The following is a 15,280-nucleotide window of genomic DNA, read 5'->3' on the forward strand; positions in this document are numbered from 1 at the left end:
CTGTGAACATGAACCACACGTTTTCCTGCAGACCGTGGTCCTTGCGACCTACAAATTTTCATTTTATGAGCTGGTTCGTCACACTTTTTAACACAAAGTGATTCGATGCTCCTGCTATATGTCCGTATGTCCAGTACTTAAAACAGAGGACTGGAACTGGCCTTTGATATTGACAGACGTAACTCCTACCTTATGGTTGCTCACATCTCTCTTTGTCGTTTCTTTCACTTTTTTTTGTCGTTTCCTCCACCTCTTCTCATTTGTGCTCAGAGGTGGCCGCGAGGAAGATGGGGCGGCAACCCTATCGGCCAAACCAAAACCAAGCGGCCGAGGAGAACCTCCATAGTGGCGGCACCGGGAGACGTTGTAATCACTTTGGTTTGCCGGCCGTGATTTAGTAGGTGAATGCTCCAAAGGTCTAATCAGGGCGATCAGACCCGAGTCTGCACGAGGACTCATCTGAAGTGGCAAACTGGTCACGAAACCTTACCAGGGGTATACTGGTACCATGGGAACCGGGAAAGCCCCTGGACTCACATACTTCGGGTGAACTCCTGTTGTATGTGAGGACAGCTCGGTTATTTGCGGTTGGCCGCCTTAGTGGGAGTTTCATGGTGGTTGTGGTTGTGCATCCACTAGTATGAATGCTAAGCCATGCACTTGGTATAGACTGGTACCGTTGTTGCTTGTCTCAGCGGGGCTCTGATTGTGGTCACAAAATCAATCCGTGTCTTAAGAGGACCGTAGGATTAAGTCTCACGACAGGTGCCTACGTACAACACTATGGGCTTCACTGTCAGCGCAACTGAAGTCGAGGATGCAATAAAATGAATGAAATCGGGGAAAGACACAGGACCTAACGGCGTCGCATCTGAGTTCTGGCAAGCGAGGAGCTGGGACAGAACACTGTGGTTCAGTGAATTCTTTAATCGGGTTATTCAGGAAGGAAGAACACCATCTGACTGGCAAGAAAATACCACTGTTCCAATGTGGAAAAAGAAAGGTAGTCCAGCAGAATGTTCAAATTACCGTCCGGTCCGATTACTTTCCCATGCCATGAAGATTTTTGAACGCATTCTTGACAACCGTATTCGCGAAATCGTTGAAATAACCGTGAATCAAACCGGATTTGTCAGAAACTGCGGAACTACTGGGGCAACACATGGTGCGCGGTTATTCATGGAGAAACACCGTGAGAAGCATCGCCCTCATTACATTGTCTTTCAGGATCTAGAGAAAGCGTTTGACGCTTCGTGCCTCTATTGGTGTTCATCAAGGAAGCGCCCTCTCATCACTTCTCTTTGTTCTTGTCATGAACATCGTCACACGGGGTATTCAACGTCCAGCGCCTTACATACTGCTTTATGTAGATGATGTTTTCTTAGCATCTCATAGCACAAATGATCTCGAACAACTTGTCCAAAAATGGAATGATCGCCTTATGCTACACGGTCTCAGATTGAATCTAAACAACACCGAATTTTTGACGACAGATCCACATGAAACAGGCACAATCACTGTCAGCGGCAGTGATCTGCTCAGAACTGAGCGATTTAAATACCTCGGGTCAACGCTATCAGCCAACGGAGAACTGCGTTATGAAATTGCTTCACGCATTAATGCAACCTGGATGAAGTGGCGTTCCACAACTGGTGTTCTTTGTGATCGACGTATCAACGAAGGTCTCAAATGTAAAATTTACCGTAATGTTGTCCGTCTTGTGGCTCTCTGTGGTTCTGAGTGTTGGCCAACTATAAAAGACAATGAACGGCGTCTTGCGGTAATGGAGACGAAAATGTTACGTTGGACTAGACCCCGCTGGTGAACGGAACAAAGGCTAAAGAGAAAGAAGAAGAGGGAACTGTAATCCTGTAATGTACCGTTACTATCTTGAATAAAGCGCTTTGACACATTTTACAGTCCTGACTCCATTGGGTTGTTGCGACAGGGGGCATTATTATTATTAAGACGATGGTGTGGCAATATCGGGACCTAAAACGAAAGAACCAACAACATCAAATCGCACTGGTCAAACGAGAACAATAAATATAGGAGACTACAACTTTGAAACCGTTGGTAACTTGTCCTATCTAGGATCGAAGATCACAACCATCACCATCAGCTACGATCATGAAAGCCGTGCATGCAACAAAGCCTATATATTACAGCTTACAAAAACTGTTTCTTTCGAAAGGTCTCATTATGGGGTGAAAGCCCTTATTGTACAAGACAGTAATCATGCCAACCCATGTATTCCTCGGTAATGTGGGTTCTTAGCACAAAAAATTGGTAACTATTAACCACGTTCGATAGAAGACTCCTCCGAAGAATGTTTAGCCCTCTACAAGAGGACGAACGATTCCGCCTATTGAATGTCGAAAAATATGAGCGATACAACGATGCACTGGGGTGTCCATTTAATCCATGTTGGTGAGGATGACCCAGACCGGACCCATGGTAGAAAAAAAAGACGTCGCGGCCAAGATGCCAGATAACTTTGAAGGATATTGCATTTGTGGAACTTGGCACGAAACCGGGATATTTTGAGTACCACACTAAGGCAGGACTAGACCAGTTGTTGCGCCGTTGACGATGATAATATAGAGAATGTCGGATATACTTCACTATTTAACTCTTTTTTCCGAGGAGAAAATTAAGGACACATAAAAAACTATATCTGGGGATCAAGACGACATACATATGTATATATGTACTCTAGAAGAATTCAGAAATAAAAATCTTAAAATTTGACAATAGATTATGCATTGGTGATTTTGATTATCTTCTAACGCTTATTTTCAAAAATGATATGGTAATGAGGAGTGGAGAAAAGAACGTTTGGAAGACTAAATTTGAAAGTATATCTTCCCGATTTTGTAGCGATCAAGAAGTTACAAAATAGGAACATCGTTGTTCGTTAGTTTTTTTTGCAAATACTGATGTTTCTGGAATGTTTAACTTTTCTAGCTGGTATATACTGTAGTTTACAAATGGAAGGCTTCTCCCATAAAAAGTTCTCCTCAAATGCATCCACATATGAATGCATGGAGAAGCTATAATGTGATTTTGGTACCGTGGAGACAAAAATTTTCTTTAAAAATCAATCAATGTAAGAAGGAAGTCGAGAATTATATATGAGGCAAAATTTTAGTCTTCTAGAAATAGTTGGTTCTTCATATACAACAAGACAGTTTTCTAAAAATGAAACGTTATCTTGGCTTCGTACTTAAAGTTTCAAAAGTTAACGGTAAGCAATTCTACTGCATTTAGTGGGACACTATCAACCTTGTATGGGAAATTCGTCAGCCATGACCGTCATTCTCAATAAAGCGTAATCGCTGGAAAATTACTGAGTTTAAATAGGTCAACTGCTAACAATCAAACTATCGGATCTAATCTACTTGAAAAACGACCTCGACATTCAAAAGTTGTCAAATCCTGTTTAGCATAACTCTAGGGGATTCTATCAAGTAACTCACATTTGGGTAAATTTCAAAGTGGCGAACAGATTCTGGCCTCGACTCCGGTTTACACATTGTGCTACCATTGTCACTCCTTTTGAAGGACACGAACAGCAATGGGATTTGGATCTCAACCGCAGTTGGTTTCTGACTTTGTACGAAATTCTCATGACATATTGTTAACCGAGTATCACTGGGGCCAACCGATATTTTCAACTCTATTTCTTATATTCCATATCTACTCATGTACTTAGCAAACAATTATTATTTATTATGAATTTATTAACTACACTATTTTTATCGCAGAGAAAATCACAGATTCCGATTTCATGTTCACAGCAAAACCCAAAACATGAGCATATGAGAGGAAGTTTTCAAAGCGCAAGTGCATGCCAAGGGAAATTTCTAAGAGCGATTCCAAAACTGGTGGGGAAGCTTTTGGTGTTTGTCTGTGAGTGCAGATACTAGATTTCATGGGTGCTTTCCATTTAATTTAGTATGGTATTGAACTTGGTAAGCTTTCCACAATTAACAAGGAGCTGACTATGTCACTTCCGGAAGGAAACTTAGTAGTTTGTTAGCTTGGAGTTGGGTAGAGGAAAGTCTTCTTAATTGCCAAAGAGAAAAACAACTGCTATTTCTAGACATCAAGGTAATAAAGAAAACTGTAAGATTCAAGCTGGAAAACTAACGAACATCTGAAAAACTATGTCATTAAAACAAATCGCATTACCAAACAAGACGGGAAACCGGTAGCTTGACGTTTCAGGTATAAAAGGTTTAGTATTTCCTTTTGTGAGGAGCGTACCGCAGTTCTCCATTGACTGATGGCATTGATTCGAGATATTTAAATTGCTCAGCGCTGTCAGCTGCAGTAACCTGCCCAGAACTGAGCGAAGTAAATATCTCAGGTCAATGCTATCATCCAATGGAGAATTGCGTAATGAAATTGTTTCACGCATTAATGCGGCCTGGATGAAGTGACATTCCACGACTGGTGTTCTTTGTGGTTGACGTATCAGCGAACCTAAAATTTACCGCCATGTCATCCGTCCTGTCGCTCTCTATGGTTCTGGGTATGGGCCAACTATAAAAGACAATGAACGGTGTCTTGCGATAATGGATGTTGCACTGGTGGGGTGACACGTTTTGATTACATCCGAAATGAGAATATCCCCGATCGACATGGGCTTGCATCGGTCGTGGAGAAACTCCGAGGAAGGTGTCTTCGATGGTATGGTAACGTTATTCACTTTAACTAGAATTCACTTACCAAGATTGCTCTGAACATCGGAGTCACTGGTAAGCGACCAAAAGGCTGGCCGAAATAATGGTAGCTTGATACGCTGGATGGGAATTTAAAAGCCTCGAAATTGCATCCAGATGAGGAATTTGATAAAATATAATGGCGAAACCGATCACAACGAGCTGACCCCGCTTGTGGACGGGACAAAGGCTGAAGGAAAACAAGAAGATGTGGGAGCGACGAGTGCATGACAGCTCCGTGTCACATAGTTAAAAATTACATTGCCCTCTAGTTTTTAGAAAGCGATAATAGTCAACCACATAAGCTTCAGACTCTGAATTTAATATTATTAGCAAATGCGAAGAATTTAACTTACAACAGATACAAACAAGTCGGAATACCGGAAGCTCGCGCTTCGGGTATAAAGGTTTTGTGTTCATCTTATGTAAGAAATAACCGCAAAGTTCATATATATTATTATATATATAGTATTATATTATATATGTATATAGGTATTATATACCTACATATCCACATATCTGGTTGACAAAAAACTAAAAAACTAAAACAAAATAATGCTCTGCGACCCAATTCTTAAGAACTCATTTCGTGGTGGTATTGACGAATTGATATGTGATGATGACGTCATGCAGGTTATAAAGTGGACGAAATTCACAAAAAAATGTAAAGTTTCACCCCCTATAACTTTGTTAATAATGTTTGGATTTTTTTGAAACTGTGCATTATGTTATCTCTTGCACCCATGCCAAATTTTGTACTTCTGGGAACGTAAGGGGGGTTGCCGGGTAAATTTCTAAAATGTGGAAATATACCATTATTAACTTTATTTGTGCAGATGCCAGAACCGGATATGTTTTGAGGCCTAGATTTCGTAGAGATGCACCACTGTGATTTTTTTAAAATTTTTCGGTTGGATAGGTTCTGAGAACGAGATCTGTTACACTTTTTGGGGGTCATATTTTGAACCTTCACTCCCCTATGTTTCACCCAATATCAAATATTGAACCAGTTTCAAAAAGTAATAATTGAGACCTTTCGTTTGATACCCCACATGGCTACATTCTGTGAAAAAAAAATTGCACCCACCATTCACATGTATGGGGAGCCCCCCTTAAACTTAACACAAGATGGCGCCACTTACTGCATGTAAAGGGAACACCAGCTTACATACTCTCACCAATCTTCGTGACAATCGGTTAAGCCGTTTCCGAATAAATTGGGCGTGACAGACAGACAGACGGACAGACGGACAGACGGACAGACAGACACCGTCTCGATTCTACTAAGGTTTTGTTTGACACAAAACGTTGAAAATGAAATTTTTATATTTCATTCGAATGTCAATTATTCTCGTTAATTATGACGTCAGCATCTTATTTGCATGGCTTAGGATGAGGTAAATTCGCAGAAAATTGATAAGTTTGAACTGCTATAACTTTGGCTTTCATGGCCGGATTTTCATAAAGTTTGGCATGTGCATGCGAAATATGGTCTGGTGGTGGTGCGAAATTTGGTAGTCCTAGGATGAATTTAGGGGGGGGGGGGTTTCAGTAAATCTCTAAAAGTTGATAATATATTATTAGTAAGTTTATTTGAGCAGATATCGGAATAGGACATATTTTGAGGCCTAGATTTTATCTTTTCGCACCATCCTGATTTTTTCGGATTTTTGGGTCGGGTAGTGTCTGAAAATGAGTCCTGTTATACTTTAAGTGCGTACATTTTGACTCCTTACTTGTGCACTTTGCAATTCACAAACTAATGACAGTTTCGGAAAGTACTAATCCAGACCTTTCATTTGGTATCTTACACGACTATATCCGGTGAAACTTTTTTTTAAATTTCCACTTTTTATGTATGGAGAGCTCCCCTTTATACTCCCCCTAAATTTATGATACTCGCTGTATGCGTGGGATTTCATAATTTCCATCTATCCACCAAATTTCGTTCGGATCGGTTTAGCCGTTTTGGAGAAAAGAGCGTGTGACAGACAGACAGTGAATCGATTTTAATAAGGTTTTGTTTCACACAAAAGCTTAAAAACGAATAACCAGCAAAATTGGTCAAATGCTTAAGGTTGTTTCGCGAAAAAGGGCGAATTTCAGACCGGACGGCAATACAAAATTTTAAATTCTTTTGCCGCAAAAATACAAACGGTTAAAAGCAGCTTTGAAAAGCGGCAATTCATATATGAAAGATTTTGTAGATTTGTTTGATATATAAGAATATGAGGGTACATGACATCAGTCGCGGTTAGGCCCCGAAGTGATCTGACTTTTTTCCAATCTGTCTCTGTACGGTATTCAAAATTTAAATTTTCACTTTCTCAAGTGACCGCAAGCTGAATTATACGGTAAAAAGTAAATTTGCGGCACGATTCCATATCTAAGCGCATTACAAACGACAGATTTCTGTCCCCCAGGGGTTGGATCTAGATCGCGAAAGGGGAGAGTGCAAGTGATGCCCAACACAGTTCGTGCTACCGACTCCGGACTGAAGCTAATGAAAGTATCTCTTAAATGAAGCGAGACGTGTCCGATGAAGATGATTGGATATCAACCCTTGAAGGTGACTTGAAGAGCTCACAGTACCTAATAAGAAGCTGATGAGCCAGAATGCACCGCTCTTGACTCTTCTTAGTATTCTAAACTTCGACATACTAGAGAGCATCCAATACTAGTTAGTGAACATCTGATACCGGGTAAGCTTGACAACTACAGTATTAAACGCTTCACCCGGACGAGTTCAAGCCACCTCGGATGACAGTACCGCTACTGCAAGCCTTGCTCCATCAGAATTTTCAATATATTTCGGCAACGTAGCACAATCCATTCCGATTAGCCCTAGACAACGTTGTGTCGCTCCAACGATACTGCAGGAACCCGCCCTGACGGTAGCAACTGCATTCAGCAATAACCGCAATAAGATAAACTCATGCTAGTAAGCCATGACCCAGGCTTAACACGGGCGACAGAAGACGCATGCAAATTAATTCTGAAAGATGGGAACCATCCCATCTCCACGTGCACGCCATCTCACCAGAAGCCACCCAACCTGGTTTTGAGAGGACCCTTTTTTGCATACTACTTTCAGAAAATTCTTGATGAGTTGCATCGCCTGCATGCGGTGACCTAAACGGCGAACATCACTGGTGGTACAACATCATCAACAACACAAACGGCAATAGGCTAGCCAACTGATACTTCCTAAATTCACACTCCCTACAATTATTTCTCCTACCTATAAGCCAACCTGCATTTCACCTCTTAAATATTCACTTAAACATTGACCTTTTTCTCGTAAATAACCGTTGCTCCACAATATCTTCCAACAATGCTTGGCCTGACCGATCACAATGGGATAGTACTCAATGTCACCATCTCCGAGCAACTCTCCAAAACCCAGTTCTCCCTTGTAGTTCTCCAGTAGATCTCTCGAAAGAATGAATGTTGTCAATAACTGTCTTCTTCATATGTATGTATTGCTGATATGCCAATCCAACATCCCATCAACACTCCTATAGCGTTAAAACAATCCAACACGTTGATGACCTGATTCTATGTATATACTTCCTCCCCGAATTTTCAACCTTCTCAAAATCGACTAAATGGAGTTACTAAATCCTTCAACTCATTCCTGAGGGCCTAAAAATTATTGCTAAATTCAGCTTTGTTCCTTGGTGCGATTTGTCATCTGCCTAAATGGAGCGCCTTCGAACACATAAAAAGAGACTTTTCGAATATCCCTACAACAATCCCAACCACGCTCCAATCAAGACGTCTTTGACAAAATGGAGACAATTTGCTTAGAGGTTTTGCTCGTCATATTCCTTATCAAATTCCTTCCTAACTCCATAACAAAAAATAGACTCCACCGTAGCCGGTTCCAGTTCGGTTGAGAAAGGAGGAGGGATGGATACTCTAGTGTGCATTGTTGTAGGACACCATCTGAGGGGGTAGGTCAGAAAAGAGCAAGAACTTTGTGGTCTTGAAGATTAGTCACTGAGCACGCTATCAGTACGCTTGGCAGTTGTGTATAAAATAATAACGTCAAGTGCAAGCTGACATCAACTTGTCTGCTGGTTGTGATGATCATCTTAGAAGTCCGTTGCGAATAGTGGACATGTTTAGCTGTGATACGCGGATGAAATTTGGAATAGCCAAGTTTCGAGTCCAAGACATTCGCAAAGGTCATCACGAGCCGTACGCCGGACATAGTATTGGTGGCCTCCACATCCAAGCTATGATCGAGGCAGAATTCTAAAAGTACCTAGGAATTCCGCAAGCAACCCATGCTCGAGTTGATGATCTGGAGGATGCTCTGCTGTCCGAATTCCTGTGACCTATAAAGCTGGTACTGCAATCGCGTCCCTCGGGGACGAATAAAATAAGCGAAAACCGATCTGAAAAACGCCCAGCGGCGGATACAGACTACTGTGTCTAAATTCCGAATGCATCATCCAAATTTGGCGTGGAGCGAATGAACCTGAACGTGATATCGTGGTGGGGCGTGATTGGCGTACAGCACAATATCATCGCCAAATCGACTCGATACTCGCTTATTTTTACATCAAAGAACAACAGGTAGACTGTGGAGAACGACTAATGCAGAATGTATAGTTCAGCGGTAGAGATTTTGGACCATCTCATTTCTAGCTGTATTGTAATGTGCCGGTGCAATACAGAAACAGGTATAATGATGTATATAAGGTGATTCACCAAAACCTTACATAGAAGCAAGGGCTGATCACGGGAACCTGTCCGGTTTCCCCCTTATGAGCCGTAGGTGGTATTTGATAGTTCTACTTATAACATGTATTGAAACCGGCAAGTTCTAACTAATCGCCATACACCACACAACAAGCGGTTAGTTGGAAAGACGGGTTACTCCGCGTATATTATTGATTTTGCTATCCCCCATAATAGCAACATTGAACGGAAATACGTGGAGAAGAAAGCGAGCTCTAAGCCACTGGGCCGGGAAATCAAAGAAATTTGCCATCTCTAGAAAGTGGTTGTAGTTCCCATAATATTGCTACAGGTATTGTACTAAAATAACTTACGGCTTCCCTTGATGTCCTGGAACTATCATATAGTCTGCTTAAAACCAGGCAGAAATATACGATTCTGCATATGTGTTCGATGTTGCGGGGAGCTCTCGAACTATTGTCCCATTAATCTACCACCGGCCACCACTAACAGCGCTCTCTTATCTTTTAAGTAGGTAGGATAGTAGAAAATCATCCACTGCTAGTATGGCCCTGGCGGGGATGATGCCGAACATGGGAGGGCCACGGTATACCTCTAGGTTGTTTATAACCAGGGTGGTGGCCTCAATCATGCTCTAAGCGACCCCAGTTTGGAGGGAGGCGTTGCGGATGTCAGTTAACACTAACAAAGTCAGTGTAGCCTACAGGGTGGAATGCTCTGCCTTCAGGACTGTTTCAGATGATGCAGCCGTCTTCATTTCTGGAATGATGTCGATTGACATCTTGGCAGATAAGGTGGCGAATATATACAATGCGAAACCAATCTCTCTCTTCTCGCAGACGAAGAACGCTGAGAGGGTGAGATCCATAAATAGATGGCAAGAGCGGTGGGAACGCTCGGAAAGGGTCGGTGGACTCACACGCTCATTTCTGTCATCAACGAGTGGTTGGAGAGACGACACGGTGAGATTAATTATAATCTCACCCAGTTTCTCACGGGGCATGATGGATATCGCCAATACCTGCACAGGTTTAAATTGGAGACCTCACCCGATTGTCTAAAATACGATGGAGTTCCAGAGGACCCATAGTATGAATTCTTCCACTGTCTGAGATTTGTGGAAGAAAGGAAGAATCTAGAGAAGACTTTAGGAGAGGTGCTGTTACCAGAAAATCTGGTGGCGAAAATGGTAGCACAACAAGAGAATTGGGATGCGGTCAACTCCATGATCGGATCTATCGAAAATAAACTGCGAAAGGCAGAGGAGAGGAGAAAAACACGGTCATGTACGCTGCATATAGGAGAAAGGTGATTAAGTTAGAATGTGCTGACTCCGCCCTGTGATGTAATACCTTATGGTGGTTCCGCGGGGCAGGGAGGGAGTCAGGGGTGGTTTTAGTGGGTAAAAACCCCACAGACTTTTGTGATCAGACTAGTATCTTTTGAAGGTTTCCACCTCCTCAAAAAAAAACTCGGAAATAATAATAACCGTTGGCACAACAACCCGTATTGGATACGGGCCTTAAAATGTGTTAGAGCACTTCGTTCAAGACCGTAACGGTACACTACAGCACACTGTAGGAGGCAATGTGGTCAGCAAGCCGCTCGCTCGAGATTATTGTCCCGGCTAGACACAGGTACTCATTCGCAACTGAGCCAACTGGTATCCAACATTGGACACCGGCGTAAAAAATGCATTACCGAAAATGTGAAGTACAGGAAATTTAAGATTCTCTACGGATAATCAGCGGGAGGCGTCTGACTTCATGTCTGGGTCGGGGTTTCCATAATAGATAGTATGGGCCGAAACAGCTAATCGTGTGGCGGTTCGACGCCTTGGCAGACCAGAAGCATCGCTTCGCGTGCTGTACGTGCTATTCCGCCACAATTTATGGCGATCAATACAGCAGGTTCACGGGAGCAGAGTATGAGGTGAACAGCGGAAATGAACCTATTTATGATTCGCTTCTATTACGAAATATCAATGGTGGGTCTGGAATAACATCTCACTCCCCTTGCTCTATCAAAGATTCGTTGACCGTTTCTCACAATACTCACACGAGACTGTGTAGCCCAGTGTTAGTTAATTGCCTGGAGCGATAGAATACCAATCGTCATCTGAGAGTGTGCTCAGCTTGAGATAATTGCGGAAACTAGTGGCCAAGAGCTGATGACGATGGAGGCGGCGACCAGGAACTTTCTGACGTATGGGATCGATTGCGGTGAAAGTCAATTCAGACATGCTCGGAATGCAACGTACGCAAGGAATCAGCGGAGCCTTTTTAAATCACTTAATGAACTCCAACAGAGTGTCTAGACTGAAAGAATATTGGGGAGGACTTTGAACTATGTTGAATGGGTTATCGTCAAAACGCACGAGCCATGCGACTATGGCGTGCATGAATTTTACGGAATTAGCAATAAGCAGCTCCATTTAAGGGGCCGTCCGGATAGCTGAGTGGTTAGAGCGCAAGGCTGTCGTATGGAAGGTCGCGGTTCAAATCTCACTGGTGGCAGTGGAATTTGTATCGTGATTTGACGTACCAGTTGACTCAGCTGTGAATGAGTACCTCAGTCAAATCAGGGTAATAATCTCGGGCGAGCGTAATGCTGACCACATTGCCTCCTAGTGTACCGTTACGGTCTTGAATGAAGTGCTCTAACACACTTCAAGGCCCTGATCCAACATGGATTGTTGCGCCAACGATTATTATAATTATTTAAGGTCTAGGGGGGAAACATCCAGTTCAAATACGGACTACTATGGCCCAATTCCTAACGCTTCAGCCGGATTTGGCCGTGAAATGGATGAACTTGCTTCCTGACATCGAAGGTAGGGGCTTGGTTGATGCTGCGTCAGTTGGCTCGTTACGCGCTTATTTTTACAGCGAAGAGTCTTTTGTATGCGCCCCTGAGGCATACTGTGGATTATCTTCACTTAAGTTGGAGAATCGATCTTTCGATCCAGATCACGGTAAAGGCGTGAATTACCTGAAGTTCCATAGATTTAGCCTTAGGTAAAGTTAGGTGTTAATGGTGGTGGTAAATGTGATGTTTGAGTAAAACAGTTCTCGTAAGTTAGGCAAATTTAATTGGTCTCCATTCAAATGTTGAAAGTCAAAATAAGGTTCTAACTTGTTTAGTCAAATAGATGAAATAAAACGGATTTGAGTGATATCCTTCCTTCTTTTAGCAGACATTGTCGTAAAGTTGCGTAACAAATAAATAGAAATTGAGTGTCGATACAAATTAAGATTTAATGAATCGAAGACTGGCAGTCTTTTGGACGTTACCATGTTACCATGGGTCGGCACACTTTTGCCCATGGGATTAGCCTTCTCAATACCCGAAACTGAGAAGAGAACAAAATTACCAATCCCTTTATTGTTTTCTTGACCTTTTAAGCTCTACGCTAGCATCTGCCTAAGTGAACGCTTTGTATAAATAAATGTGGCTAAATTGCTTACATTTAGATCAATTAATCCAAGTCAAATGGCTTTGCGTTGGGTCCGAAACAATTTCGTTCAACTGGTGAATTGCTTATTCAAAATAGACCTTTCGGTTTCAAACTTACACAAGAATTCCCTAATTTGTCTGTGCGTTTACCAAATAAAATGAAGAAAGCATAGACAGTTTAATTATGGATTCAATGACTGAGAAAGCAACATTCGAAGTATTCTATCGAACGCTCCCTAATGTTGTGTTGCATAATTAGACCCACGCGATGGCCCAGTAGAAATTTCATACAATTCGCCATTTAAATTATGACTAATGATTGGCCACTTTTATTGTCACACAAACCACTTCAAGAACATTGGAAAACAGGAAGTGATTAAGGTTAATTCGATTACCTATAAATTATTAGTGGAGTTTCCCCTGGAGACGTCTATTGAATCCCTCATTTGCCCGCCTCCAATAAACAAAGCCAACCAACAATCAAAGAAAGAATGGCATTGACCCCACGTATACGTGGACGCAGCATTGAAATACTTACTTATCATTTCGTCGATTATCCTTAACCATTCCATTTTCCGGATCCTCGTTCAGTTCATTTTCTTGACCTTGGTTCACGCGAGCCATGTTTTTGAGTGGCACTTCGCCGTCTATCTGTCCGTTACCCGAATTTCTATCGCTCATTGTTATGGTGTTGTCTAAAGCCAAAAAGTCCTTATGTCGCACGTTTTTAGGTATTTCTTTATCCGCTCCGTTAACAATCTGAAAACGAGATGGTTGATAAGACATGACGGCTAGGAATATTTCTGTAATACAATACATAGTTACGACGAGGACATACAATAATATTATACTTAGCACGAAGTGGGTGAACAAATTGAAAGAGGCGAATGTAGGTTTGTCCTATTGATCGGATAATATCCTGAGTACATACCTAAGAGATATCAATATCTACAGTGTGTTAGTTCACCACACGAACCGGATATTAAACGACATTCGTTTGGTTTGGTTTGTTTAATCTGGTATGAAATGCTTCCGAATAAGGATATATGGTTGTGTGTTTCTGCTATTTCAGAAACTTCATAGAGACTTAGTCGAATTGAATTCATGGATTGTTTCATTTGCAACTCGATTCAAGTCTTCATAGTTAGTAGATGCAATCTTTTCTGTTCGGGCAAAATGAACTTTACAATTCGTTTGAAGTAATGCCCTGGAGAGATACAGGACATGTAAAAATTTCACTCAAATGCGTGACAGAGCGGCCTCTGGGCAATTTCCGGACGGACAACAGAAATTCTTGAGTGATCTATGTGGGAGCGCCATTAAAAGTAGAATGGTAAATAATAATAATAGATGGCTACTGACTAAGGCTAAAGGTCGTGGCTTTATACTGGTGTGCACATGGTAGATATCATCAGGCCGTCTTTTTTGAAGTATCTTTTTTAAACGAGAAAGAACCTAACAAGGCATAGAAGCATTTGAAATGAAGCAACAAGGTCATCTTTCATTGAATACAGTGAAAACCTTCGCTTGATGTATGTTTTATTATTGACAAAAAAGTAAAAAAAATAAAGCGAATCGAGAGATAAACATACTTCTCTTTTGTTTTCTCCTACCTCAGTTTTTTCCTCAACCGAAAGAAGAATAAGGGCGAAACGGGGGTTGGTACCTACGATGGAGCATAAAACCTGGGAAACGCCTGTTGAACCAACACCAAAAGCTCTAATACCAAACCCTATCTGCACCTCCACGTGGTGACCGCTGGGAGGTCTTTCTTAACGTAAAGCTGCAGACGGAGAAGGATGGAGCTGGGTCCCGTGCCTAAAAACGGGGCAAATTGTAGTAACTGGTCCTCCAGTTTAGGGTTTGGGTAGGACTGATAACTCTTCATGGAAAACAACCTGTTACGAAGCCACAATAGGAGCCTCGGACTGAATTGACTACAAAACAAAGAACCCACCAACGACAAAGGAATAACGATTCGTGCATTTTCTCATGGAACGTGCGCTTTCTGTACAGAGATGGAGATGGATGCCAAGCAGCTAGCCAATACCTTGCCCCAATATAAGGCTGATGTAACAGCGTTGCAGGAGATGCGTTGGACAGGGACCGGTTTCCTGGAGAAGACTCACTATACCATATATTATAGTGGCCATTCAATACACCATGTGCTCGGAGTCGGTTTCTTAGTGAGTCAAAAAATGAAACCTGCTGTTGTCGGCTTTGCAAACATAAGCGAAAGGATATGCACTCTTCGCTTGCGAGGCAAATTTAGAAATATAACCCTCATTAGCGTTCCCGCTGCTAAAGAGTCGAAGAAGGATACTTTCTACGAAGTAGTAGAACGAACCCTCGAAATCTGTCTCAGGTATGATATCAAAAACGGAGCT

The 15,280-nt window shown here is 42.0% G+C and overlaps 1 protein-coding gene across 4 annotated transcripts in view; it reads right to left on the bottom strand.

Moving 5' to 3' along the window:
• Positions 1–15,280, bottom strand: part of LOC119657544 (glutathione hydrolase 1 proenzyme-like) — an 89,779-nt gene that overhangs the window by 44,472 nt on the left and 30,027 nt on the right. For 3 of the 4 annotated variants that reach the window (XM_038064490.1, XM_038064487.1, XM_038064488.1), the window contains one exon: positions 13,432–13,652. In XM_038064490.1, the coding sequence (XP_037920418.1) occupies positions 13,432–13,574 (143 nt within the window). In that variant the 5' untranslated portion in view covers positions 13,575–13,652. Of the gene's footprint in view, positions 1–3,479; positions 3,783–13,431; positions 13,653–15,280 lie in introns of those variants that run through there. The other variant, XM_038064489.1, reaches the window with a different exon arrangement.

This window comes from Hermetia illucens, chromosome 5, assembly GCF_905115235.1.
Source record: "Hermetia illucens chromosome 5, iHerIll2.2.curated.20191125, whole genome shotgun sequence".
In the NCBI taxonomy this organism is placed as follows: Eukaryota; Metazoa; Arthropoda; class Insecta; order Diptera; family Stratiomyidae; genus Hermetia; species Hermetia illucens.